The sequence below is a fragment of the Leptodactylus fuscus genome, chromosome 2 (assembly GCF_031893055.1).
Source record: "Leptodactylus fuscus isolate aLepFus1 chromosome 2, aLepFus1.hap2, whole genome shotgun sequence".
NCBI classification, from domain to species: domain Eukaryota; kingdom Metazoa; phylum Chordata; class Amphibia; order Anura; family Leptodactylidae; genus Leptodactylus; species Leptodactylus fuscus.
This window is the reverse complement of record NC_134266.1, coordinates 86,456,027-86,483,843: the sequence shown is the minus strand read 5'-3', so window position 1 is coordinate 86,483,843 and position 27,817 is coordinate 86,456,027. Positions and strand designations below refer to the sequence as shown.

General features: G+C 43.0%; 2 protein-coding genes across 2 annotated transcripts in view; both read right to left on the bottom strand.

Annotated features, from left to right (window-relative positions):
- Positions 1 to 27,817, bottom strand: part of LOC142194808 (serine/threonine-protein kinase 38) — a 432,602-nt gene that overhangs the window by 317,816 nt on the left and 86,969 nt on the right. The gene's annotated exons all lie outside the window — the stretch shown is intronic.
- Positions 1 to 27,817, bottom strand: part of LOC142194063 (bile acid receptor-like) — a 49,282-nt gene that overhangs the window by 7,512 nt on the left and 13,953 nt on the right. The window contains exons 3-8 of the mRNA XM_075263089.1: positions 11,981 to 12,121; positions 10,880 to 11,019; positions 8,931 to 9,038; positions 6,973 to 7,072; positions 4,328 to 4,453; positions 1,914 to 2,030 (exon numbers count right to left, since the gene is read on the bottom strand). Coding sequence (XP_075119190.1) covers positions 1,914 to 2,030; positions 4,328 to 4,453; positions 6,973 to 7,072; positions 8,931 to 9,038; positions 10,880 to 11,019; positions 11,981 to 12,121 — 732 coding nt within the window. The remainder of the gene's footprint in view (positions 1 to 1,913; positions 2,031 to 4,327; positions 4,454 to 6,972; positions 7,073 to 8,930; positions 9,039 to 10,879; positions 11,020 to 11,980; positions 12,122 to 27,817) is intronic.

Genomic DNA, 27,817 nt, shown 5'->3' with positions numbered 1-27,817 from the left:
GCTCGGCGACCATCTAACTTAACTGAACTTGAATTGTTTGTCCAAAATACCTTTATCCAGGATCCAGGAACTGATTAAAAGCTACAGGAAGCGACTAGAGGCTGTTATCTTTGCAAAAGGAGGATCTACTAAATATTAATGTCACTTTTCTGTTGAGGTGCCCATACTTTTGCATCGGTCAAATTTTGGTTTAATGCATATTGCGCATTTTCTGTTAGTACAATAAACCTCATTTCAATCCTGAAATATTACTGTGTCCATCAGTTATTAGATATATCAAACTGAAATGGCTGTTGCAAACACCAAAATATTTAGAACTAAAAATGATTAAGATTAATAGGGGTGCCCAAACTTTTTCATAGGACTGTAATTGTTAGAGATGAGCGAGTACTGTTCGGATCAGCCGATCCGAACAGCACGCACGCATTGAAATGAATAGAAGCACCTGGTACTTCCGCTTTGACGCCGCCCGGCCGCTTAACCCCCCGCGTGCCGGCTACGTCCATTCATTTCAATGCATGCGTGCTGTTCGGATCGGCTGATCCGAACAGTACTCGCTCATCTCTAGTAATTGTCCCAGGTGTTACTTACTTGTTACTAAGGATTTGGTATGGGTGCTGAGTTACAATACTTGTGGGTGTGTTGTCTGTGGTATATTATGCTATTTCTTGGGGGGGGGGGTATCAATTATGGAGCGGTAATAAAGTTGGTTTTAAAATGTTGGCTATAAAACATTTTATCATTTGGGTTATTCAACTAATTTCTGCTTCTTTTTTTGTGACACATAGGTCTTTATTTTTATGGGGGGGGGGGTATTGCATGTGTTTTAATTTTTTTTTAAATCCGAGAAAATATAGACAAAAGAGGAAGCAAAATGTTTATTTTCCACTTTTCTTTTTTTTTTTTACTTAATAGCACAAAGTACAACTAAAAAACTTCAGCTTATCTCCGTTACTGTAGGATTTATTTTGTATGGTGTCGTTGGGGGTAGGGTTAGAACCTGTAATAAGGGTGTGTTATTAATGTATTATTTTATTTATTTTTTAAAATTATTTTACTTTTTTTTAACTTTTCTATTCATTTTATTTATTTTTTCACACAATTTCGTGCAGCTGCTGAAAACTGCCTGGACGAAACGGTACGTTCTTGCAGAACTAGATAACCACTCTCCAAATGTAAAAGTCCAATGGGCAGTCCAAAAGTAGTGAACCTCATGTTGCAAAAAATTTTTAAAATTATGTGGAAAATACAGTATTTTCAAAAACACATGCATGTAAAATTAAATTGCAGCATTTTTCAAAAACATGCACTTCTGATAAACACAGCATGTTAATTTTACCTGCAATATTGTTGGGTTTTCCCCATAGACATATACGGAGATTCAGAAACACTTTAACTTTGTTTTACTACATGTGGCCTTAGCCTTAAAAGGTTATGCCATGAAAAAGGTTTATCCTTTATCCATCTATCTAGTGTGGAACTAACTGCAGAGACTCCCATAATCTACCCATATAGACGAGGTGGACTCATGCACACCGTCACTCCATTCATTTCAGTTATACTACCAGAGATAGCATGCACGGCAAAGCCCCTTTATGCTAAGGCCCCACATTACAAAAATGGAGCATTTTTTGTTGAATATTTTGCTGCGGTGTTTTCTTTTTTAGCAAAAGTCAGAAGTGGATTTAACAGAAGAGAAACATTTCGAACTTTCTTTACATTTTCCATTCCTTTTCAAATCAATCTTAACTTTGACTCAAAAAACGGCAATGAAATCTGCAACAAGAAACTTTGTGTATCCGCAACATGGGGCCTCAGCCTTAATGTTTAATAGCTATAAAGTGATATTTTCAAAATGTGCATACATGTATATCAGCTTGCAGACTGCAGTAATAGAAGTAGGACAACCAAACCTGTATTAAATATTTGACTATTTTGCCGAGGATTAGGTTCTAGAGAATACAGGGGACATCTGTCAAAATCTTGAATATGGTAATATTCTCCTTGATGGTTCTGGTATTTTCCAAGTCCTACAAAAAAAATGAAATGAGGTTTCTTTATGTTATAAAATATGATGTAAGTACAAACAACGGTATGTCTGTACATATAACCTATGAAAAAATACTGCTTAGTAAATTAAGTTTTTGAGTCATTTAGAGGAAAATCTCTTTATCAAAATAGCTACATATACTTATTTATATTGAGCTGTAGCTTTCCCTAAAGTTATGAAATGTTCCAAAGAAATAACCTCGAAAATCTAGGCTAAGTTCAAACAGTTTTTTGGCCTGGATTTTGAGACGGAATCCGCATCAAAATCCTCCTCCAACAAATGCCTCACAATACAGTCCTTTGTAATCCACTTGTAATTTATTTCCACTAGCGGAAAAAAGAAGCGAAATGTCCATTCTTCAGGCGGATTCCGCCTGAAGAAAATCAATATAAGTCAATGGGAGGCGGAAAATCCGCCTCGGTTTTTGGATGCGTTTTTTGAAGGGCAGCACGGTGGCTCAGTAGATGTATCTGACAATTGCCTGTTGGCTTTGGCCAGACAGTACGACCGAGAAATCAGCACAGTGTTCCCATCTTTGTCTGCTCTTTTAAAGATATTTTTTTTTTTTTTTTAATCATTTAAGGGCCCTTAATTAGAACTTTCTTATAGACAAGCGCCCTAGTATCATTAAGCACCTGTCTATAAAAACATCTGTACTACTCTAGGGAGCAGGAGGATTAAACATGGGTGCAACACCCCTAAAAAAATCTTTATGGGGAGAAGGGGGAACACTGATATCTAACGTCTCTGTCATATCCATCATTAACTCTTTCTCTTGACTGGAGAAATTCTCAGAACAAAAAAACCCTAAAGGGGCGATGTCACAGGGGACTTCTCCTAATAAGGGTACACTGTCAGTACCAGTTCTGCTTATATAGCGCCGCTGAACCATGACGGGTTTATGTCTTGTGAAGTAATTAATGAAGCTTTTAAATAGACGACACAGATCAGCACTGTTTATTATAGTTTGCTAGGTTTGTAGCTACAATGTATAGAATTGAAGTTTAATAACAGAAAGCACTTATGCATTCCGTTCGATAAAGACTAAAGAAGGAGAGGCCATAGTATGACAAGCTAAACGAAATGTCTATAGACCACTCCTAGAGTAGGCGTGGCTATGCTGCTTAGATCGTTGCTGATTGGTGGAGATTTCTACTATTGATTTCTAAGCATGCTGCTGTCGGTAGTTCTCACTAAGGTCTGCTCCAAAAAACACTGAGATTCTTATTGTAGTCTTTCTTCTGGTCCAATAGAAGGAAGAGTTATGTATAGAGGTGTGTTTTTAATTGGACAATTGTTTTGGTAGCCTTAGCGGCGCCAAACAACTTGATTTTATTTACTGTTTGATGTCCAGGGAACCTTTGATTGGTGGATTTGTATATAAAAGATTGTGAGCATGCCTGTTGTGACTTATAGCAAACTTAATAGAGTGCCTCTAAGGCACGAAACAATCGTCGCTGTGTAGCCAGGCACAGCACATTGGATGTGCTGTATTTAATAATGTGTACCAAATGTTCCACTGATAATCTGTATGTTGGAGAGACCGGACAGCAACTTAGAATGCGGATGAACTCACATCGCCATACAATTAAAGAACGAAGGATGGACCTCCCCGTATCAAAACATTTCTGCAATGAGGATCATAATAAGACTGATCACATGAAAGTTTTGGTTTTGAGAGGGAATTTCAGATCAAAATAGAGAACGACACATTCATGAGTGCAAATTCATGACCCTGCTTCAGACACTAGAGTGTGGATTGAATGTGTCACAGAGTTTCATGTCTCTTTACAGAAACGTGTGAACTGATAAGGACCTGTAAGTGTTTACATTGTCTCTACCAATTACTAACAAACCCCCCCCCCCCACTTCCTCCTGGAATTCTAACACCTTATTTGCCTTCTCAACACCTTATTTGCCTTCTCTGTATATAAATATGCATCCTTCAGAAATGTTTTAAATTTACTTTGATAAAGGACCCTAGAGGTTCCGAAACGTCAGTAATTTGTCATCATTATGAGTTAGCCATTAAAAAGGTATCAACTACTGAAGACTATCAAGTTTTTTTTTTTGCTTTTTTTATATTTCCAACCCACTGGCTAACACAGTACAAGAACGAACATTTTCCTTATGATCCATGGTGGTGAATCTCTATCTAGTAGCAGCTCTTGCTCTGAAATTCCTGAGCTTTCTATATATTACATTCATCCAGAAGCAGCCTCTTTAAGGAATATCTACCTGGATCTAATGAAAATGATAAACTATAAGGTGAATTACCATCTTCTAGCTGTGAGCACCCTGTCGCTTGTTGATTGTATATTTGAGCAGAACGCAAAAACATTGCTTCAACAGTGGATCCCTTTAGAAGTGCAATTTGGTCATCATGATCCAGAATTTCAAAGCCTGGGGAAAAAGGAACATACAATAACTGCAGAATATCAGATAAATATAATCATATACAGTTGTCTAAGTTATAATACATGCTATGCCTACATAAATGCAAATAAGTGTATAATATCCTCTAAAACAGCGGTTCTCAACCTGTGGGTCGCGACCCCGGCGGGGGTCGAACGACCAAAACACGGGGGTCGCCTAAAGCATACCTCCCAACCGTGCCGGTAGGCGGGAGATACGTCCCGGTTTCAACTGATCGGCGCCCGGAGGACACCGATGAGTTGAACACACAGGCGATTAAAGCAGGAGCTGTCACAGCCAGCTCCTGCTTTAACGCTGCACCGCGGCTTCTGCATGTGTAGCCGCGATGTGATGATGTCACATCGCGTCTACAACTATATGAGTAAGCGAGACTGCGGAGAGAGCGGCGGGGGAGCGTTGGGAGGTGAATATAAGAGTTTTTTTTGTTTTAAACATTAAGGTGGAACATAATGAAGGGGCAGATGAAGGGGGGGAAGGCATGATACTGGGGCAGATGAAGGGGGGGACGGCATGACACTGGGGACAGAGATGGAGGGACATGAAACTGTGGGCAGATGAAGGGGGGGATGGCATGACACTAGGGGAAGAGATGGAGGGACATAAAACTCTGGGCAGAGATGGGGGAACATGAAACTGGGGAACAGATGGGGACATGAAACTGGGGGAAGAGATGGGGGGACATGAAACTGTGGGCAGATGAAGAGGGGGTACAGCATGACACGCGCCGCATGTTTTATCCCTTTTTCTAATTTTCAAAAGTTGGGAAGTATGCCTAAAGCCATCAGAAAATACATATTTCCAATGGCTTTAGCGCCTCAGAAGCCGCACTACTGCCTGCTGCAACGCTATTCAGCTGGAACGCACGCCGTTATGGACGCACATTCCAAACTGAGTCGGATCACCGCAACATGAGGAACTGTATTGCGGGGTCACGGCATTTTCTGAGGCCTTACCAGCCAATCTGGTATGCAGGAGCCTCACCACCAAAAAAATATTACCATGGAGTGTTGATGCCACTGCACTATACACATAATACACCAGTGGCAGCCCCACCAGTGACATTCGCTGATGATTACAGGTCCTTTCTAGCCATGGAGATTCCATTGATAATGCAAAGCTGGCATTATCTGTTCAGTTTCTCGCTTTAGATTCCCTGCTTTGTGTCAAAGCTGACCTTGGCAGGAACGTGCGCCTCCACCGATAATTACTGTAAAGAATAAGGGTAAGTTCCCAAGGAGTTTTTTAGTCAGCGTTTTGAGGCCTGCTCCCATTGAAATCAATGCTCGATTTTTGGATCAGAACCTGAGGTGGAGGCCGCCTCAGGTTTCGATCCAAAAAACCCTATGTGAACTTACCCTTAGGCTAAGGCCCCACAGGCCGTAAGCGCAGTGATAAAGCGCTGCGGGAAGAACCGCTGCGTGATCGCATTGCGGTTCTTTCCGCATCACTTTGAAGAGAACGTTTACGGAAAGCCGTCAGCGCTTCCGTAGATATAATTGACATGCTGTGATTTGCAAAGCTGCAACGGCTTTGCAAATCGCAGCATGTCCGCACTGCGTTTTTTTTCCGCAAAGTGGGCATGGGATTCGCATGAATCCCATCCCCTTTCCTTGCACTGTAAAACGCTGCGATTTTTCCCGCGGCGTCTCCGCTGCAGGCAGATCGCGGCGTTTACGTCCTGTGGGGCCCCAGCCTTAAAGGGATTTTTCTTGGACTTTTATTTTGATCCATCTTCCAGATAAATCATCAATATCAGATCAGTGAGAGTCGAAATCCCTGCACTCCCACCAAAAAGCTGGTAATGGGAATGGTAATACAAGGGCGAAAGTTTAAGACTATTTAGGTTTAGTCTTTGCACTGTCTAAAACTTAGGCGGTATTAGTTTATTAGCCTCATTGGGAGGAATTTATTAAGACTGGTAGTTTGTGAATTATGAAGATGCTAGTATAAATTTCCTGTAAAACTTTTGTCAGTTTTCTGGGGAAGTTATAATAAATATGTTGGACTGAGGTCCGACAAAAAATGGTGTTCAAGGCACAGAACGGAGGAATGTGGTGTGGATCTTTAGTACAAGAAATGGTTGTGAATCAGAGATGCGCCACATTTGCACCCATCTTTGCTTGAAAACTGACGTAGATGTGTTGATAAATCCCCCCACTGTGTTAGGCATGACAGGAGTAAATTGGCTTTGAAAAATGTACATATCCATTTGTAAAGCCATACTGAAACATAAAAAGAAAACTAATGGGGCAACACGGTGGCTCAGTGTTTAGCACTGCAGCCTTGCAGTGTTGGAGTCCTGGGTTCGAATTCCACCAGGAACAACATCTGCAAGGAGTTTGTATGTTCTCCCCGTGGTTGCATGGATTTCCTCCCATACTACAAAGACATACTGATAGGAAAAATAAAAAAAATTACATTGTGAGCCTTATATGGGGCTTACAATCTACACTTAAAAAAACAAACAAAAAAAACTAACAACATACCAGGAAGCCTTTTTGTGAATTCTACCAGCATTTGCACATGCATCACAGCTGCTTCAGAGATATGGTAGAATATTTCTTCTGGATTTGCTGATTCTTCTAGCTGGGCCAAATTGTTAAAAAATGACAGTTACTTCATAAAATTTATATTACGATAGAATAATTTAGAGGCAGCAAGGCTTACTATATTATTATTATTATTATTACTGACAAGAAGTATAAATATCATTAATCATGACAGTAAATTTGGTAAGAGTTAATTCTTACATGAAAGTGATATTACCATCTCGGACCTTTACAGCACATCTATAGCATATGCCAAAAATATTCCTTTAAAGCCAGGGCCCCAGGTCACAGCAAAAAAAATGCTGCATCTTACATTACCTGCATTACCTACATTATTCTGGCTTAATCCCATCCACATACTGCAGATAAAAATCAGCAACGGAAATGCTGCGATTTCTAAAACGCTTGCTGTTATAGTTATAAACGCAATGCATTTCTTTGTTGAGATTCACTGCCTTAGCTTGTGTGTATTCATGATGGTATACCTATCACATCTATTTGATGACTAACATTGGTTAATATATACACTATGCGATCAAAAGTATCCAGACACTCCCAAAAACATATGGTTTTCATATTAGGTGCATTGTGCTGCCACCTACTGCCAGGTACTCCATATCAGCGCCCTCAATAGACATTAGACATCGTGAGAGAGCAGAATGGGGCGCTCCGCTGAACTCACGGACTTGGAACGTGGTCAGGTGATTGGGCGCCGCACATCACGCAGGTCAATGCCAAACGACACCTCACTTGGTGTAAGGAGCATAAACATTGGACGATTGAACAGTGGAAAAACATTGTGTGGAGTGATGAATCACGGTACACAATGTGGCGATCCAATGGCAGGGTGTGGGTATGGTGAATGCCCGGTGAACGTCATCTGCCAGCGTGTGTAGTGCCAACAGTAAAATTCGGAGTCGGTGGTGTTATGGTGTGGTCGTGTTTTTCATGGAGGGGGCTTGCACCCCTTGTTGTTTTGCGTGGCACTATCACAGCACAGGCCTACATTCATGTTTTAAACACCTTCTTGCTTCCCACTGTTGAAGAACAATTCGGAGATGGCGATTGCATCTTTCAACACGATCGAGCGCCTGTACATACTGCACGGCCTGTGGCGGAGTGGTTACACGACAATAACATCTCTGTAATGGACTGGCCTGCACAGAGTCCTGACTTGAATCCTATAGAACACCTTTGGGATGTTTTGGAACACCGACTTCGTGCCAGGCCTCACCGACCTACATCGATACCTCTCCTCAGTGCAGCACTCCATGAAGAATGGGCTGCCATTCCCCAAGAAACCTTCCAGCACCTGATTGAACGTTTGCCTGCGAGAGTGGAAGCTGTCATCAAGGCTAAGGGTGGGCCAACACCATATTGAATTCCAGCATTACCGATGGAGGGCGCCACAAACTTGTAAGTCATTTTCAACCAGGTGTCCGGATACTTTTGATCACATAGTGTATATTCTCCCCATGAACTAACAATTAAATGGGCACACCTCAGTCTTCACACAAAGATACTGAAATGCAACAATTCTGCCATGTCCAGTCAGCATGAAATCCAGAAACACTGTTCTTGGTGTCATCAACTAACAAGGGAAATAGGAACAACTATTGAGCTAATGGTACTCTACCAGTGCCTGGACTCCATGAGTTACACAATATTTATCAAAGGGTGCCATTTCTAATGGTGCACTGTAAATTAGAGAATCTTACATTCCCGCCATTACATAAGCCTTCACTGTATAAATACATATAGTAGATATTCACTTTTTATTTAAACCCAGACACAAATAGGCAGTGCCTTTCAGTTAAGGAATAATTGCTGTCTTATTTTTATGGCAGTTACTGTTTGTTCTATTAAATATGAGTGGCAACATGGTGAGTACTTACAAATAATTTGTGTTCATCCACAGGGGAGCTGTACTTCTGATATGCAGTAACTATATGATCAATCATCTTGCAGTCTTCGGGTGTCAGTTCCAGTCGTATTGCTACTTGCTGAAATCAATAGAATAATAAATATATCTTTTAGATGCATATTACATAGGGTTCACACCTGCGTTTGGTTTTCCATGATTTGGTCCACTTGGGGAATTGAAAAACAGAAATCCAGTCAGACTCAGTAGATAATGGAGTCTGCCAGGTTTCTCTCTTCAAGTGGATTCGGCGATGAAATTCCCAAACAGAGATCAGGCGAAGGTGTGAACCTAGCCTTAGAAATAAATAATAAAATAAGACTGATGTTTAAAAGAAAAGCGATTGTTTGTGTGATTTTAATGCAGCATACCAGCTGAATTTTTGCCAATTTTTTAAAATATATTTTCATTCTTATATCCACACAATCTATTCAATAATAATATACATTTCTTAATCTCTTCCCGACATCCGCCATACTATTATTGCAGATGTTGTGTTTTTAAATATGGCAACTGGTGTCCAAAAATGCCCAGCCTACAAACTTGATTGTTGATTGTCCTCAGGACCAGGGGTTGTGACTACTCTATTTTAGATGCTCTCCTGTTCCTCTTTAAGACTGAGGCCCTAGAACTTCCTATATATTTTCCATCCCTTTTGTAGCCATTCTTGTCTTTGGCTCAAGAAAACTGCAGCAGAAATCTGCTGCGTTTCTGCATCGTGGGGCCTTGGCATAACACTGAGAGTACGAAAGTCTAAAAACTCATCTATTGCTTTCACTATTGGATGTAGTATATCTACCTTATTGTTCAAGTTATATAGCTTCACTCCACCCTTTTTTTTTTCGCTAAGCATCTTGCAAGCTTTATTGTACAATATTGGGATGTATATCTTAGGTGGCATTCACACTACCGTCGGTGTCCGACAGGTAGTGTCCGCTCTTAGTGTCCGCTCAAAATCTGTCACGGACATTAGGAGCGGACACTAGCTGTGTCCGTGACACCTGTCATTTATTTCAATGGGCATCGGGTGCGTTCTTTTGCACTCCGTGCCCATCCTTCCCTGTCCGCAAGTGAAGATGTCCGACTTCTCAAGCAGACAGAAAAACCCTGCATGCAGGGTTCTTCTGTCCGCTTGAGAAGTCGGACATCTTCACTTGCGGACAGGGAAGGACGGGCACGGAGTGCAAAAGAACGCACCCGATGCCCATTGAAATAAATGACAGGTGTCACGGACACATCTAGTGTCCGCTCCTAATGTCCGTGACAGATTAGGAGCGGACACTACCTGTCGGACACCGACGGTAGTGTGAACACTCCCTTATCTGTTGGATGTTCATTATGTTGAATTTTTGTTTTCATTTTGTCATTTTATTGTGATAATATCCTGCTTTTTTAATTTGGATGACCCAAATCAAATATCTTAATAACTATTAGCATTTCTGCCATTTTTATTTCACTTGTTTTATTTGTTGTAGGGACAAAAACACTAGAGAAATTTATATTTGTAAATCTCTAGGTATCTTTTTGCAGCAAGTGGGTTTCCCATAATGCACTGTCACATTATGATGTATCAATTTCTTTCCAGACCAAAATTTGCTTCCCTGCAGAGTTCAGACCTTTTACATTCAAATAGATCAGACCCAGTCCCATGAATAGCGACTTTTATATTAGCTTGTTTTCTTATAGTACCTTTTTCCCTAGTACATAATGTCCTTTTATTTGCATAATACAAACACAAAAGATAGAATGAACAATGGCATACATAAGCAAATTACAGAGGCGGTTTAGGATGTAACCACATCAATAACTGGGGAGTATCTAGAGATGCAGCTGGGGATTATTACCATAAAACTAAAGTAGCAAAAACATTTTAAAAAAAATTGTTATTTTCACTTTTGCTTCTAGAATATAATTTGTACTCACTTTTGTTGACTTTGTAGTTGATGAAACATGTCTGCTGTCATTTGCATCATCTTCCACTTTCACGTTGCAGAGTATTGAGCTGTTTTGCTTACAGTTTTTCCTGAGCCTCTTTGACTTACATTGTACTTCAGTTAACAAACCTATCACATAAAACAGACCATGATGAATGCAATATCAACATGTATATGCTATATTTGCATACATATATATGCATGTACAATATATATATGCTCCATAAAATGATTTGCTTTAGTTAGTGTAGCATTAATTTATTTTGCTTACTTGTATAGTGGCATCATATTTCTCAGTGATTTACAGATATTGTTAACACTGTCCCATATACCGCTCACAATCTAAATTCCCTATCAGTATATCTTTGGAGTGTGGATGGAAGCTGAAGTACCCAGAGGTAACCCATGCAAACTTGGGGAAAACATACAAACTTGGCTAGATTTGAACCCAGGACTCCAGTGCTACAAGCGTACATTGCTAACCACTGTATCAATACTAGATAAGTGGCATCCCCACCAACCACATATCATTGCAGCAGACATAATGCCAGAGTGGCACAGTGTACAAAATCGGAAAGTACACAACTCCATCCATTGTGTAGTTGTCATGCAGCCCAGCTCTAATTTAACTTATAAAAATGTGGCATTATATGATAGCCATTCAGGCAAATTCAAAGTGTCTCTCTACTCTGGCTCATATAGGTATGTCCCTCTAGATGATTTTGATATGCCTTCATAGACCATCTGGACTGGAGCTTTTTCCATTGAGGAATCTACTAGTTCCGCATTTATATAGTAATTTGATTTTCTAATTGATTTACTTTCCACCAAGTTAAAGGGGTATCCCAGTAATACATAGTTACTCCCTATCCAAACGTTAATGGAATTAATTAATGGAAATTAATTAATGGAAAGTCACTCATCTCAGATAGTCGAGAGCTGTGTTACAGTCTCCCATAGTCCCGACGAAATGAATGGACCAATGCATGCTTCTCAACCTGCCGCTCTATTCAAAACTGGGGTGCAAGAGGTCAGACCTCCACCAATCAGTAAGCTGGATATCTTTTAAATATACATGAATTGTACTTACATTCTGCAAGCATACCAACAGCCTTACACTTCTTCAGTCGACATTCTTGACACTTTCGCCGCATGTACATATCCATCTCACAGTGTCCCCCATTCTTACACCTATATACAGCATTTTTGGTAATACTACGACGGAAGAATCCTGCAAAACATAGTAGAAATAAAAATACTAAATTATAATTTATTCATATACCAAGTAACAGATGAATAAATATTAAACAGTCACTAGTCAACAAAGCAATAGTACAGTTGATAATAAGAAACTTTATAACTAGGGTTGAGCCGATCTTGACTTTTCAGGATCGATTTGAAAATCCGATTTCCGATCATTTTTCATTCGAACCCGATCTCGGTCCCAATTCCGATCCCAATGCAAGTCAATGGGATTTTTTTATTAATCGGAGATCGGATTTTAAAAGCAATCCTACCCTCTGGTGTCCACTTACCTCCAGAGATGGCTGGTCCTGTGCCCCGTGCCTTCATTCTTCGCCTCGCTGCTGCTCCACGCTGCTTTTCTTCCTTCGCTGCCCCCTCCCTGCCAGGTTAGGAGAGTGTGGGCGGGTACCAGGAGGGGAGACGTCACGTCTCCCCGCCCTGCACCCGCCCACACTCTAAGCCACAAGCCCCACCTACCTAGCGCTTTAAACACTAACCTGGGAGGCGAGGCAAGAAGAAGGAGGGCACCGGAGCAGCCATCTCTAGAGGTAAGTAGCTGCTAGAGATTTAGTTTAGCCTTCCATTCGAATGAATGGAGGCAGCCGGCGCGCAGGGGGTTAAGGCTGTGTGTCGGCTGCTTCCATTCATTCCTATGGAACTGCAGCGGAGCCTTCACACTGAATATACAGCGTATACTCAGTGTGAAGGCTAAGCAATGCATTGTGGGAAAAATCACCGATCTCGATCCCACATAAAAAGATCGTGTTCAGAATTCTGATGGCGATTGTGAAATTTTCTCGATCGCCAATCGGAATCCGATCTTTTCCGAACACGATCGCTCAACCCTATTTATAACATATTTTATCAAAGAAAAATGCTTCTTTCTTCACATATGTGACTATTTCCATGCCCCATCCTCTCTGCTAAACAAATTTTTATTGCTATATTTGTCTCCAAGCAGACTTCAGGGTACTTGACTATGAAGTCTATGGAGAGGGGAGGGGAGTAGAAGGAGAGAGAATCGGTAGCAGAAGCATAGGTTTAATGTGATGTTAGAGTTGACTAACTAGAAGCTTTCTATCACAGCACAAGTACTTCTCTGTATGGTCCTGTGGCAGTGAGAGAGAATTGTAAAGCAGATTTCCCCCTATATATTGTGAGCAATGGATAGAAGGTAGTCTCTACCCGCTAGTTCAGAGAATAACACAAACTACAGAGCTTGCAGAGGGGAACAACTACTAAAAACAACAAAAAAGTATGTTCACACTTCATTTTTGAGACATTGTCTACACCAGAAACAGCACTAGAAATCATTCATGCAAACACCCATTCATTTCAAGTAGCTGGGGGTTCAGCTACTGATTCCACCTAGATATGACATAACACTCCACTGGAAATAAAAGTGCCACTTGCTGCTATAAGTAAGGCTTATATATGTTGCTGTTCATTTAATTTTGGTTATCATTGTAAACTTTTAGGATTTGTGTTGAAATATAGTTTTAGAACAAATTTAGAGTTCATAAATAGAGATGAGCGAACAGTGTTCTATCGAACTCATGTTCGATCGGATATTAGGCTGTTCGGCATGTTCGAATCGAATCGAACACCGCGTGGTAAAGTGCGCCATTACTCGATTCCCCTCCCACCTTCCCTGGCGCCTTTTTTGCTCCAATAACAGCGCAGGGTAGGTGGGACAGGAACTACGACACCGGTGACGTTGAAAAAAGTAGGCAAAACCCATTGGCTGCCGAAAACATGTGACCTCTAATTTAAAAGAACAGCGCCGCCCAGGTTCGCGTCATTCTGAGCTTGCAATTCACCGAGGACGGAGGTTTCCGTCCAGCTAGCTAGGGCTTAGATTCTGGGTAGGCAGGGACAGGCTAGGATAGGAAGGAGAAGACAACCACAACAGCTCTTGTAAGAGCTAAATTCCAGGGAGAAGCTTGTCAGTGTAACGTGGCACTGACGGGCTCAATCGCCGCAACCCAGCTTTCCCAGGATCCTGAATGGAATACACTGTCAGTGTATTCCCGTATACCCGATATATACCCCCGATACCCGTTCCAACGGTGTGCCCCCCCACCTTCACCCCAGAAATACCCTGCAAGTCCCCTAGCAATAGAATTGGGGCTATATACACCCACTATTTTTGCTACTGCCATATAGTGCCAGTTTCTGACTGGTAATTCAAAGAATATATTGGGGTTATAAATACCCTCATTTCTTGCTACTGGTATATAGTGCCATTGTCTGACTGGGAATTCAAAGAATATATTGGGGTTACGTGCACCCACAATTTTTACTACTGGTATACAGTGCCATTGTCTGACTGGGAATTCAAAGAATATATTGGGAATACAAATACCCTCATTTCTTGCTACTGCCATATAGTGCCAGTTTCTGACTGGTAATTCAAAGAATATATTGGGGTTACGTGCACCCACAATTTTTACTACTGGTATACAGTGCCATTGTCTGACTGGGAATTCAAAGAATATATTGGGAATACAAATACCCTCATTTCTTGCTACTGCCATATAGTGCCAGTTTCTGACTGGTAATTCAAAGAATATATTGGGGTTACGTGCACCCACAATTTTTACTACTGGTATACAGTGCCATTGTCTGACTGGGAATTCAAAGAATATATTGGGGTTATAAATACCCTCATTTCTTGCTACTGCCATATAGTGCCAGTTTCTGACTGGTCATTCAAAGAATATATTGGGGTTACGTGCACCCACAATTTTTACTACTGGTATACAGTGCCATTGTCTGACTGGGAATTCAAAGAATATATTGGGGTTATAAATACCCTCATTTCTTGCTACTGCCATATAGTGCCAGTTTCTGACTGGTAATTCAAAGAATATATTGGGGTTACGTGCACCCACAATTTTTACTACTGGTATACAGTGCCATTGTCTGACTGGGAATTCAAAGAATATATTGGGAATACAAATACCCTCATTTCTTGCTACTGCCATATAGTGCCAGTTTCTGACTGGTAATTCAAAGAATATATTGGGGTTACGTGCACCCACAATTTTTACTACTGGTATACAGTGCCATTGTCTGACTGGGAATTCAAAGAATATATTGGGGTTATAAATACCCTCATTTCTTGCTACTGCCATATAGTGCCAGTTTCTGACTGGTAATTCAAAGAATATATTGGGGTTACGTGCACCCACAATTTTTACTACTGGTATACAGTGCCATTGTCTGACTGGGAATTCAAAGAATATATTGGGAATACAAATACCCTCATTTCTTGCTACTGCCATATAGTGCCAGTTTCTGACTGGTAATGCAAAGAATATATTGGGGTTACGTGCACCCACAATTTTTACTACTGGTATACAGTGCCATTGTCTGACTGGGAATTCAAAGAATATATTGGGGTTATAAATACCCTCATTTCTTGCTACTGCCATATAGTGCCAGTTTCTGACTGGTAATTCAAAGAATATATTGGGGTTACGTGCACCCACAATTTTTACTACTGGTATACAGTGCCATTGTCTGACTGGGAATTCAAAGAATATATTGGGAATACAAATACCCTAATTTCTTGCTACTGCCATATAGTGCCAGTTTCTGACTGGTAATTCAAAGAATATATTGGGGTTACGTGCACCCACAATTTTTACTACTGGTATACAGTGCCATTGTCTGACTGGGAATTCAAAGAATATATTGGGGTTATAAATACCCTCATTTCTTGCTACTGCCATATAGTGCCAGTTTCTGACTGGTAATTCAAAGAATATATTGGGGTTACGTGCACCCACAATTTTTACTACTGGTATACAGTGCCATTGTCTGACTGGGAATTGAAAGAATATATTGGGGTTATAAATACCCTCATTTCTTGCTACTGGTATATAGTGCCATTGTCTGACTGGGAATTCAAAGAATATATTGGGGTTACGTGCACCCACAATTTTTACTACTGGTATACAGTGCCATTGTCTGACTGGGAATTCAAAGAATATATTGGGGTTATAAATACCCTCATTTCTTGCTACTGGTATATAGTGCCATTGTCTGACTGGGAATTCAAAGAATATATTGGGGTTACGTGCACCCACAATTTTTACTACTGGTATACAGTGCCATTGTCTGACTGGGAATTCAAAGAATATATTGGGGTTATAAATACCCTCATTTCTTGCTACTGCCATATAGTGCCAGTTTCTGACTGGTAATTCAAAGAATATATTGGGGTTACGTGCATCCACAATTTTTACTACTGGTATACAGTGCCATTGTCTGACTGGGAATTCAAAGAATATATTGGGAATACAAATACCCTCATTTCTTGCTACTGCCATATAGTGCCAGTTTCTGACTGGTAATTCAAAGAATATATTGGGGTTACGTGCACCCACAATTTTTACTACTGGTATACAGTGCCATTGTCTGACTGGGAATTCAAAGAATATATTGGGGTTATAAATACCCTCATTTCTTGCTACTGCCATATAGTGCCAGTTTCTGACTGGTAATTCAAAGAATATATTGGGGTTACGTGCACCCACAATTTTTACTACTGGTATACAGTGCCATTGTCTGACTGGGAATTCAAAGAATATATTGGGGTTATAAATACCCTCATTTCTTGCTACTGGTATATAGTGCCATTGTCTGACTGGGAATTCAAAGAATATATTGGGGTTACGTGCACCCACAATTTTTACTACTGGTATACAGTGCCATTGTCTGACTGGGAATTCAAAGAATATATTGGGGTTATAAATACCCTCATTTCTTGCTACTGGTATATAGTGCCATTGTCTGACTGGGAATTCAAAGAATATATTGGGGTTACGTGCACCCACAATTTTTACTACTGGTATACAGTGCCATTGTCTGACTGGGAATTCAAAGAATATATTGGGGTTATAAATACCCTCATTTCTTGCTACTGCCATATAGTGCCAGTTTCTGACTGGTAATTCAAAGAATATATTGGGGTTACGTGCACCCACAATTTTTACTACTGGTATACAGTGCCATTGTCTGACTGGGAATTCAAAGAATATATTGGGAATACAAATACCCTCATTTCTTGCTACTGCCATATAGTGCCAGTTTCTGACTGGTAATTCAAAGAATATATTGGGGTTACGTGCACCCACAATTTTTACTACTGGTATACAGTGCCATTGTCTGACTGGGAATTCAAAGAATATATTGGGGTTATAAATACCCTCATTTCTTGCTACTGCCATATAGTGCCAGTTTCTGACTGGTAATTCAAAGAATATATTGGGGTTACGTGCACCCACAATTTTTACTACTGGTATACAGTGCCATTGTCTGACTGGGAATTCAAAGAATATATTGGGGTTATAAATACCCTCATTTCTTGCTACTGGTATATAGTGCCATTGTCTGACTGGGAATTCAAAGAATATATTGGGGTTACGTGCACCCACAATTTTTACTACTGGTATACAGTGCCATTGTCTGACTGGGAATTCAAAGAATATATTGGGGTTATAAATACCCTCATTTCTTGCTACTGCCATATAGTGCCAGTTTCTGACTGGTAATTCAAAGAATATATTGGGGTTACGTGCACCCACAATTTTTACTACTGGTATACAGTGCCATTGTCTGACTGGGAATTCAAAGAATATATTGGGGTTATAAATACCCTCATTTCTTGCTACTGCCATATAGTGCCAGTTTCTGACTGGTAATTCAAAGAATATATTGGGGTTACGTGCACCCACAATTTTTACTACTGGTATACAGTGCCATTGTCTGACTGGGAATTCAAAGAATATATTGGGGTTATAAATACCCTCATTTCTTGCTACTGCCATATAGTGCCAGTTTCTGACTGGTAATTCAAAGAATATATTGGGGTTACGTGCACCCACAATTTTTACTACTGGTATACAGTGCCATTGTCTGACTGGGAATTCAAAGAATATATTGGGGTTATAAATACCCTCATTTCTTGCTACTGGTATATAGTGCCATTGTCTGACTGGGAATTCAAAGAATATATTGGGGTTACGTGCACCCACAATTTTTACTACTGGTATACAGTGCCATTGTCTGACTGGGAATTCAAAGAATATATTGGGGTTATAAATACCCTCATTTCTTGCTACTGGTATATAGTGCCATTGTCTGACTGGGAATTCAAAGAATATATTGGGGTTATAAATACCCTCATTTCTTGCTACTGCCATATAGTGCCAGTTTCTGACTGGTAATTCAAAGAATATATTGGGGTTACGTGCACCCACAATTTTTACTACTGGTATACAGTGCCATTGTCTGACTGGGAATTCAAAGAATATATTGGGGTTATAAATACCCTCATTTCTTGCTACTGCCATATAGTGCCAGTTTCTGACTGGTAATTCAAAGAATATATTGGGGTTACGTGCACCCACAATTTTTACTACTGGTATACAGTGCCAATTTCTAACTAGGAATTCAAAATGCGCAAGGCTCCCGGAAAGGGACGTGGACGAGGCCGTGGGCGAGGTCGGGGGAATGGTTCTGGGGAGCAAGGTAGCAGTGAAGCCACAGGGCGTCCCGTGCCTACTCCTGTGGGGCAGCAAGCATTGCGCCACTCCACAGTGCCAGGGTTGCTTGCCACATTAACTAAACTGCAGGGTACAAACCTTAGTAGGCCCGAGAACCAGGAACAGGTCTTGCAATGGCTGTCAGAGAACGCTTACAGCACATTGTCCAGCAGCCAGTCAGACTCTGCCTCCTCTCCTCCTATTACCCAACAGTCTTGTCTTCCTTCCTCCCAAAATTCCGAAGCTTTACAGAACAATAACCCAAACTGTCCCTGCTCCCCAGAGCTGTTCTCCGCTCCTTTCATTGTCCCTCAACCTGCCTCTCCACGTCACGATTCCACGAACCTAACAGAGGAGCATCTGTGTCCAGATGCTCAAACACTAGAGTCTCCTCCATCTCCGTTCGATTTGGTGGTGGATGACCAGCAACCCACCCTCATCGACGATGATGTGACGCAGTTGCCGTCAGGGCATCCAGTTGACCGGCGCATTGTGCGGGAGGAGGAGATGAGACAGGAGTTGGAAGAGGAAGTGGTGGATGATGAGGACACTGACCCGACCTGGACAGGGGGGATGTCAAGCGGGGAAAGTAGTGTGGATGTTGAGGCAGGTGCAGCACCAAAAAGGGTAGCTAGAGGCAGAGGCAGAGGTCAGCAGCTTAGGCGAAGCCAGGCCACACCCGGAATCTCCCAAGATGTTCCAGTTCGTACCCAGCCCCGAAAAACTCCCACCTCGAGGGCACGTTTCTCGAAGGTGTGGAGTTTTTTCAAGGAATGCGCCGAGGACAGATATAGTGTTGTCTGCACAATTTGCCTCTCGAAATTGATTAGGGGCTCTGAGAAGAGCAACCTGTCCACCACTTCAATGCGCCGTCATTTGGAATCCAAGCACTGGAATCAGTGGCAGGCAGCAACGGCAGGACAAAGGCCGCCTGCCGTTCACGCCACTGCCACTGCCTCTGCCACTGCCTCTGCCTCTGCCACTGCCACTGCTGACTGTGCTGGCGATGCACTCCAGAGGACGAGCCAGGACACCACTTCATCTGCCTCCGCCACTTTGTTGACTTCTACCTCATCCTCCCCTGGTCCTGTCTTATCTCCTTCTCCTGCACCATCAAAGGCACCATCAGGCGTTTCTTTACAACAACCCACCATCTCTCAGACATTGGAGCGGCGGCAGAAATACACTGCTAACCACCCACACGCGCAAGCCTTGAACGCCAACATCGCTAAACTGCTGGCCCAGGAGATGTTGGTGTTCCGGCTTGTTGAAACTCCCGCCTTCCTGGACCTGATGGCAACTGCGGCACCTCGCTATGCCGTCCCTAGCCGTCACTACTCCCGGTGTGCCGTCCCCGCCTTGCACCAGCACGTGTCACTCAACATCAGGCGGGCCCTTAGTTCCGCGCTTTGCACAAAGGTCCACTTGACCACCGACGCGTGGACAAGTGCATGCGGACAGGGACGCTACATTTCACTGACGGCACACTGGGTGAATGTAGTTGAACAATACAAATTGTTTATGTGAATACCGGGATATATACGGGATACAAAAGATCTTCTTAGACTTTTTAATAATTTTGCATGGACATCTAACTACGGTTGGCTTACCTGCGATGTAAAATCTTTGTATTCAATGATTCCACACAATATAGCCTTGGAGGCGTTATCGTACCACTTATATACATATTCGAATTACACTGAGGAATTGAACGAATACATAATTACAGTGATAGATTACCTCATTAAACATAACTACTTTTCATTTGATGGCGATTTTTTCTTACAAACCTGTGGAGTCCCTATGGGGGCCAAATTTTCTCCATCCTTAGCAAATTTGACAATGTCATATTGGGAAGAACACTACATTTTCTCTAGTAACAATCCATTCACCAGCAATTTGATCTACTATGGACGTTATATAGATGACGTCCTCATAGTGTGGACTGGAGATGATAGCAACATTGCCCCCTTTATGGAATATATCAACAACAATACTTTCAATCTAGAATTTACCTCCAATTATGACTCTAAAACTATTTGTTTTTTAGATGTAATGTTATTAGGGGACAATGAAAATGGTAGAGTGGTTACTAAAATGTTCCGAAAAAAAGAAGCAGGTAATACCATTTTACACGCAAAAAGTGCACATCCGAAACACACTATCAAGTCCATACCAGTCGGTGAACTCACCAGACTAAAAAGAATCTGCTCCTCAGAAAGGGACTTTAAAGAACAAGCCAAGATAATGCATGACAGACTATCATCTCGGGGATACCCACGATGGAGTTTAAAACGGGCTGATAAAATAGTAGCAAACAAAACAAGAGACGATCTTTTAGGATCCAAGAACCGTAAACTAAACAGTAACAACAAAGATGAGACAGTATACTTCTCCACCATGTTCAGCCAAAACTATAATGATATAATTAAAATTATTAAGAAAAATATGCCAATATTACACCAAGATGAGATACTTAATAATATATTGGATAAGGGCTGCAAATTTATTGCAAAGAGGGGACGAACACTGGGGAATTGGTTATCCCCAAGTTATTTCTCCTCAAAACCCTTATCCAAATCTGATACTTGGTTGAACATAAAAGGGTTCTTTAGATGTGGCCAACCTAGATGTGGAACATGCAGTTATACCAAACAAACAAAATTATTTATGACCTCAGAACAAAATCGTACTTACCAAATCAAGGATTTCATCAATTGCAATTCTGACCACGTCATATATGTTATTACGTGTGAAGAGTGCAATTTAAATTATATAGGATGCACCTCCAGAAAACTTAAAGTCAGAATCTCTGAACATCTATGGAGTTGCGTTAATACACACACTACACCAACTTCTGGTGCTGCTAAACATTTTCAAAATATCCATCATGGTGATATTTCTGCCTTTAGATTTTATGGGATAGAACTTGTAGCAAAACCCCTTCGTAATGGCAATTGGCAACGTAAAATTTATAGAAGGGAGGCATCCTGGATTTTCAAATTGGATACAAGATACCCTAAAGGATTGAATTACAAAACGGATCTATCATATCTATACTAATAGGGGTACATTTTCTTTACCTACTATAATATTAGTCTTAACATCTCTATTCTATGATATTTTGTTATAATTAATTTTGAAAATCATCTATTAAATTACATCTATTTAAAACTATATTAGAATAGAACTTACCTTCTTATTGTCTTATGATGCGCTTTTTTCGCTGCGATAGGTATTTGCTTAAACTAGCACACGGGATCAACACAACCATAGTTTGAAGACAAAATGATAAGAACAATAAAGTTGGTTGTATCAAGGAACATGCGCAAATACCATAGTGCGCATATATTAAGCACACAAGACACCATCTTTATTAAGGGAATTGTACAACCGCGGCTGCGCACATTCATTCCCTTACTACTACTTTCCCTATGGCTACTTTATGAGAAACAGTTATAATGTCATAATGGGAATGAATATAAATCGTTGGATTTCGAGTTATCCTGACATTCTGTCTCGATTGTTGGTACTCTTTTTTATGATATGACATTAATAATAATATAATTTTTACATGTGCATGTCATCCCGTCTAGTGTTACGTAATATACTGGGTAGACTGTTTACTTGTGTATTTATTTATTTTTCATAATAATTCAATGTTAGAATTTTCTCACAATTGTATCATACACTTTTTAAATGCTATATATTGTGTTTTTCAAATATCTCTTCACCCTTTCTTCACCTGGTTGCATATACTTATAGTAATTGACAACTCGGCGATTACGGAAACGGAAGGGGTTGAATCCTTTTCTTATGTCTTTTTTATTTAAGTATTTTGTTCAGTACACCTTTTATGCCATGATTAAGGAGGTTGCCCTCCGAAACGCGTAGGCGCAAGGACACTACTCCTTCTGTCCCAAACATCATGTTGGCATAATCCAATTTTATCGGCTGTATGACGACAACAAATAAAAGCTAAGTTTTATACTACGATCAAACGCAGAGTATTCTGTGCTGGGAAACCTGGATTTTTCTTTCTATTGAATGTAGTTGAGGCTGGGACTGCTTCCCAAACTGGCCCGGTGTACCTCGTCTCCCCGCCTAACATTCCTGGCAGGGACACGAGAAGAACACCCCCCTCCTCCTCTACCGCCTCCTCCTCCGCCACCGCCTCCTCCTCCGCCACCGCCTCCTCCTCCGCTGTTAGATTGACCCCAGCTACGAGTTGGAAACGTTGCAGCACTGGCGTTGGTAGACGTCAGCAGGCTGTGCTGAAGCTGATCAGCTTGGGGGACAGACAGCACACTGCCTCCGAGGTGAGGGATGCCCTCCTCGATGAGACGGCAATATGGTTTGAGCCGCTGCACCTGGGCCCAGGCATGGTCGTTTGTGATAACGGCCGGAACCTGGTAGCAGCTCTGGAGCTTGCCGGACTCCAACATGTTCCATGCCTGGCCCACGTCTTCAACCTAGTGGTGCAACGTTTCCTAAAGAGCTACCCCAATGTTCCAGAGCTACTGGTGAAAGTGCGGCGCATGTGCGCCCACTTTCGCAAGTCGACAGTAGCCGCTGCTAGCTTAAAATCTCTCCAGCAACGCCTGCATGTGCCACAACACCGGCTTTTGTGCGACGTCCCCACACGCTGGAACTCAACGTTTCAGATGTTGAATAGAGTGGTTGAGCAGCAGAGACCTTTGATGGAATACCAGCTACAAAACCCTAGGGTGCCACAAAGTCAGCTGCCTCAGTTTCACATCCATGAGTGGCCATGGATGAGAGACCTTTGTGACATCCTACGGGTCTTTGAGGAGTCCACAAGGAGGGTGAGCTCTGAGGATGCGATGGTGAGCCTTACAATCCCGCTCTTGTGTGTTCTGAGAGAATCCCTGATTGACATCAGGGATAACTCAGATCACACAGAGGAGTTAGGGATAGCATCCGATCCGTCACAGCTGGAGAGTAGGTCCACACATCTGTCCGCTTCACTGCGTTTAATGGAGGAGGAGGAGGAGGAGGAAGAAGAGTTGTCCGATGATGTGATGGTGATACAGGAGGCTTCCGGGCAACTTCGAATCGTCCCATTGTTGCAGCGCGGATGGGTAGACATGGAGGATGAGGAGGAAATGGAGATTGAACTTTCCGGTGGGGCCAGAGGAGTCATGCCAACTAACACTGTGGCAGACATGGCTGAGTTCATGTTGAGGTGCTTTACAACCGACAAGCGTATTGTCAAAATCATGGAGGACAACCAGTACTGGATCTTTGCTATCCTTGACCCCCGGTATAAAAACAACATCTCGTCTTTTATTCCGGTAGAGGGGAGGGCCAATCGCATCAATGCTTGCCACAGGCAATTGGTGCAGAATATGATGGAGATGTTTCCAGCATGTGACGTTGGCGGCAGGGAGGGCAGTTCCTCCAGTAGGCAACCAAGTTCTCACCGGTCCACACAAACGAGGGGCACACTGTCTAAGGTCTGGGACACCTTGATGGCACCCCCTCGCCAAAGTGCCGCCACGGAGGGTCCTAGTGTCACCAGGCGTGAGAAGTATAGGCGCATGTTGCGGGAATACCTTTCCGACCACAGCCCTGTCCTCTCCGACCCCTCTGCGCCCTACACGTATTGGGTGTCGAAGTTGGACCTGTGGCTTGAACTTGCCCTATATGCCTTGGAGGTGCTGTCCTGTCCTGCCGCCAGCGTCCTATCTGAGAGGGTGTTCAGTGCAGCCGGTGGCATCATCACTGACAAGCGCACCCGTCTGTCAGCTGAGAGTGCCGACCGGCTCACTTTGATAAAAATGAACCACCACTGGGTAGAGCCGTCATTTTTGTGCCCACCTGTGTAAAGCACCCCAACATGAAACTCCATGTCTGTACTCAACCTCTCCAATTCCTCCGCATCCTCATACTCATCCACCATAAGCGTTGCACAATTCTGCTAATACTAGGCTCCCTCCACCCTGATTTCCCCCAACTCTGCTGGTTAGAGGCTCCCTCCACCCTGATTTCCACCAACTCTGCTGGTTAGAGGCTCCCTCCACCATGAATTGGTCCAAACTGGGCTGTTTAGCGGCTCCCTCCACCATGAATTGGTCCAAACTGGGGTTTTTAGAGGCTCCCTCCACCATGAATTGGTCCAAACTGGGGTTTTTACAGGCTCCCTCCACCATGAATTGGTCCAAACTGGGGGTTTTTAGAGGCTCCCTCCACCATGAATTTGCCCAAACTGGGCTGTTTAGAGGCTCCCTCCACCATGAATTGGTCCAAACTGGGGTTTTTAGGGGCTCCCTCCACCATGAATTTCCCAAAACTTGGCTGTTTAGAGGCTCCCTCCACCATTAATTGGTCCAAACTGGGCTGGTTAGAGGCTCCCTCCACCATGAATTTGCCCAAACTGGGCTGTTTAGAGGCTCCCTTCACCATGAATTGGTCTAAACTGGGGTTTTTAGGGGCTCCCTCCACCATGAATTTCCCAAAACTTGGCTGTTTAGAGGCTCCCTCCACCATTAATTGGTCCAAACTGGGCTGGTTAGAGGCTCCCTCCACCATGAATTTGCCCAAACTGGGCTGTTTAGAGGCTCCCTCCACCATGAATTGGTCCAAACTGGGGTTTTTAGGGGCTCCCTCCACCATGAATTTCCCAAAACTTGGCTGTTTAGAGGCTCCCTCCACCATTAATTGGTCCAAACTGGGCTGGTTAGAGGCTCCCTCCACCATGAATTTGCCCAAACTGGGCTGTTTAGAGGCTCCCTCCACCATGAATTTGCCCAAACTGGGCTGGTTAGAGGCTCCCTCCACCATGAATTGGTCCAAACTGGGTTTTTTAGAGGCTCCCTCCACCATGAATTGGTCCAAACTTGGCTGTTTAGAGGCTCCCTCCACCATTAATTGGTCCAAACTGGGCTGGTTAGAGGCTCCCTCCACCATGAATTGGTCCAAACTGGGTTTTTTAGAGGCTCCCTCCACCATGAATTTGCCCAAACTGGGCTGGTTAGAGGCTCCCTCCACCATGAATTGGTCCAAACTGGGCTGGTTAGAGGCTCCCTCCACCATGAATTTCCCAAAACTTGGCTGTTTAGAGGCTCCCTCCACCATTAATTGGTCCAAACTGGGCTGGTTAGAGGCTCCCTCCACCATGAATTTGCCCAAACTGGGCTGTTTAGAGGCTCCCTCCACCATGAATTTGCCCAAACTGGGCTGGTTAGAGGCTCCCTCCACCATGAATTGGTCCAAACTGGGTTTTTTAGAGGCTCCCTCCACCATGAATTGGTCCAAACTTGGCTGTTTAGAGGCTCCCTCCACCATTAATTGGTCCAAACTGGGCTGGTTAGAGGCTCCCTCCACCATGAATTGGTCCAAACTGGTTTTTTTAGAGGCTCCCTCCACCATGAATTTGCCCAAACTGGGCTGGTTAGAGGCTCCCTCCACCATGAATTGGTCCAAACTGGGCTGGTTAGAGGCTCCCTCCACCGTGAATTTCCCAAAACTTGGCTGTTTAGAGGCTCCCTCCACCATTAATTGGTCCAAACTGGGCTGGTTAGAGGCTCCCTCCACCATGAATTTGCCCAAACTGGGCTGTTTAGAGGCTCCCTCCACCATGAATTGGTCCAAACTGGGGTTTTTAGGGGCTCCCTCCACCATGAATTTCCCAAAACTTGGCTGTTTAGAGGCTCCCTCCACCATTAATTGGTCCAAACTGGGCTGGTTAGAGGCTCCCTCCACCATGAATTTGCCCAAACTGGGCTGTTTAGAGGCTCCCTCCACCATGAATTTGCCCAAACTGGGCTGGTTAGAGGCTCCCTCCACCATGAATTGGTCCAAACTGGGTTTTTTAGAGGCTCCCTCCACCATGAATTGGTCCAAACTTGGCTGTTTAGAGGCTCCCTCCACCATTAATTGGTCCAAACTGGGCTGGTTAGAGGCTCCCTCCACCATGAATTGGTCCAAACTGGGTTTTTTAGAGGCTCCCTCCACCATGAATTTGCCCAAACTGGGCTGGTTAGAGGCTCCCTCCACCATGAATTGGTCCAAACTGGGCTGGTTAGAGGCTCCCTCCACCATGAATTTCCCAAAACTTGGCTGTTTAGAGGCTCCCTCCACCATTAATTGGTCCAAACTGGGCTGGTTAGAGGCTCCCTCCACCATGAATTTGCCCAAACTGGGCTGTTTAGAGGCTCCCTCCACCATGAATTGGTCCAAACTGGGGTTTTTAGGGGCTCCCTCCACCATGAATTTCCCAAAACTTGGCTGTTTAGAGGCTCCCTCCACCATTAATTGGTCCAAACTGGGCTGGTTAGAGGCTCCCTCCACCATGAATTTGCCCAAACTGGGCTGTTTAGAGGCTCCCTCCACCATGAATTGGTCCAAACTGGGGTTTTTAGGGGCTCCCTCCACCATGAATTTCCCAAAACTTGGCTGTTTAGAGGCTCCCTCCACCATTAATTGGTCCAAACTGGGCTGGTTAGAGGCTCCCTCCACCATGAATTTGCCCAAACTGGGCTGGTTAGAGGCTCCCTCCACCATGAATTTGCCCAAACTGGGCTGTTTAGAGGCTCCCTCCACCATGAATTGGTCCAAACTGGGGTTTTTAGGGGCTCCCTCCACCATGAATTTGCCAAAACTTGGCTGTTTAGAGGCTCCCTCCACCATTAATTGGTCCAAACTGGGCTGGTTAGAGGCTCCCTCCACCATGAATTTGCCCAAACTGGGCTGGTTAGAGGCTCCCTCCACCATGAATTTGCCCAAACTGGGCTGTTTAGAGGCTCCCTCCACCATGAATTGGTCCAAACTGGGGTTTTTAGGGGCTCCCTCCACCATGAATTTCCCAAAACTTGGCTGTTTAGAGGCTCCCTCCATCATTAATTGGTCCAAACTGGGCTGGTTAGAGGCTCCCTCCACCATGAATTTGCCCAAACTGGGTTTTTTAGAGGCTCCCTCCACCATGAATTTGCCCAAACTGGGCTGGTTAGAGGCTCCCTCCACCATGAATTGGTCCAAACTGGGCTGGTTAGAGGCTCCCTCCACCATGAATTTCCCAAAACTTGGCTGTTTAGAGGCTCCCTCCACCATTAATTGGTCCAAACTGGGCTGGTTAGAGGCTCCCTCCACCATGAATTTGCCCAAAC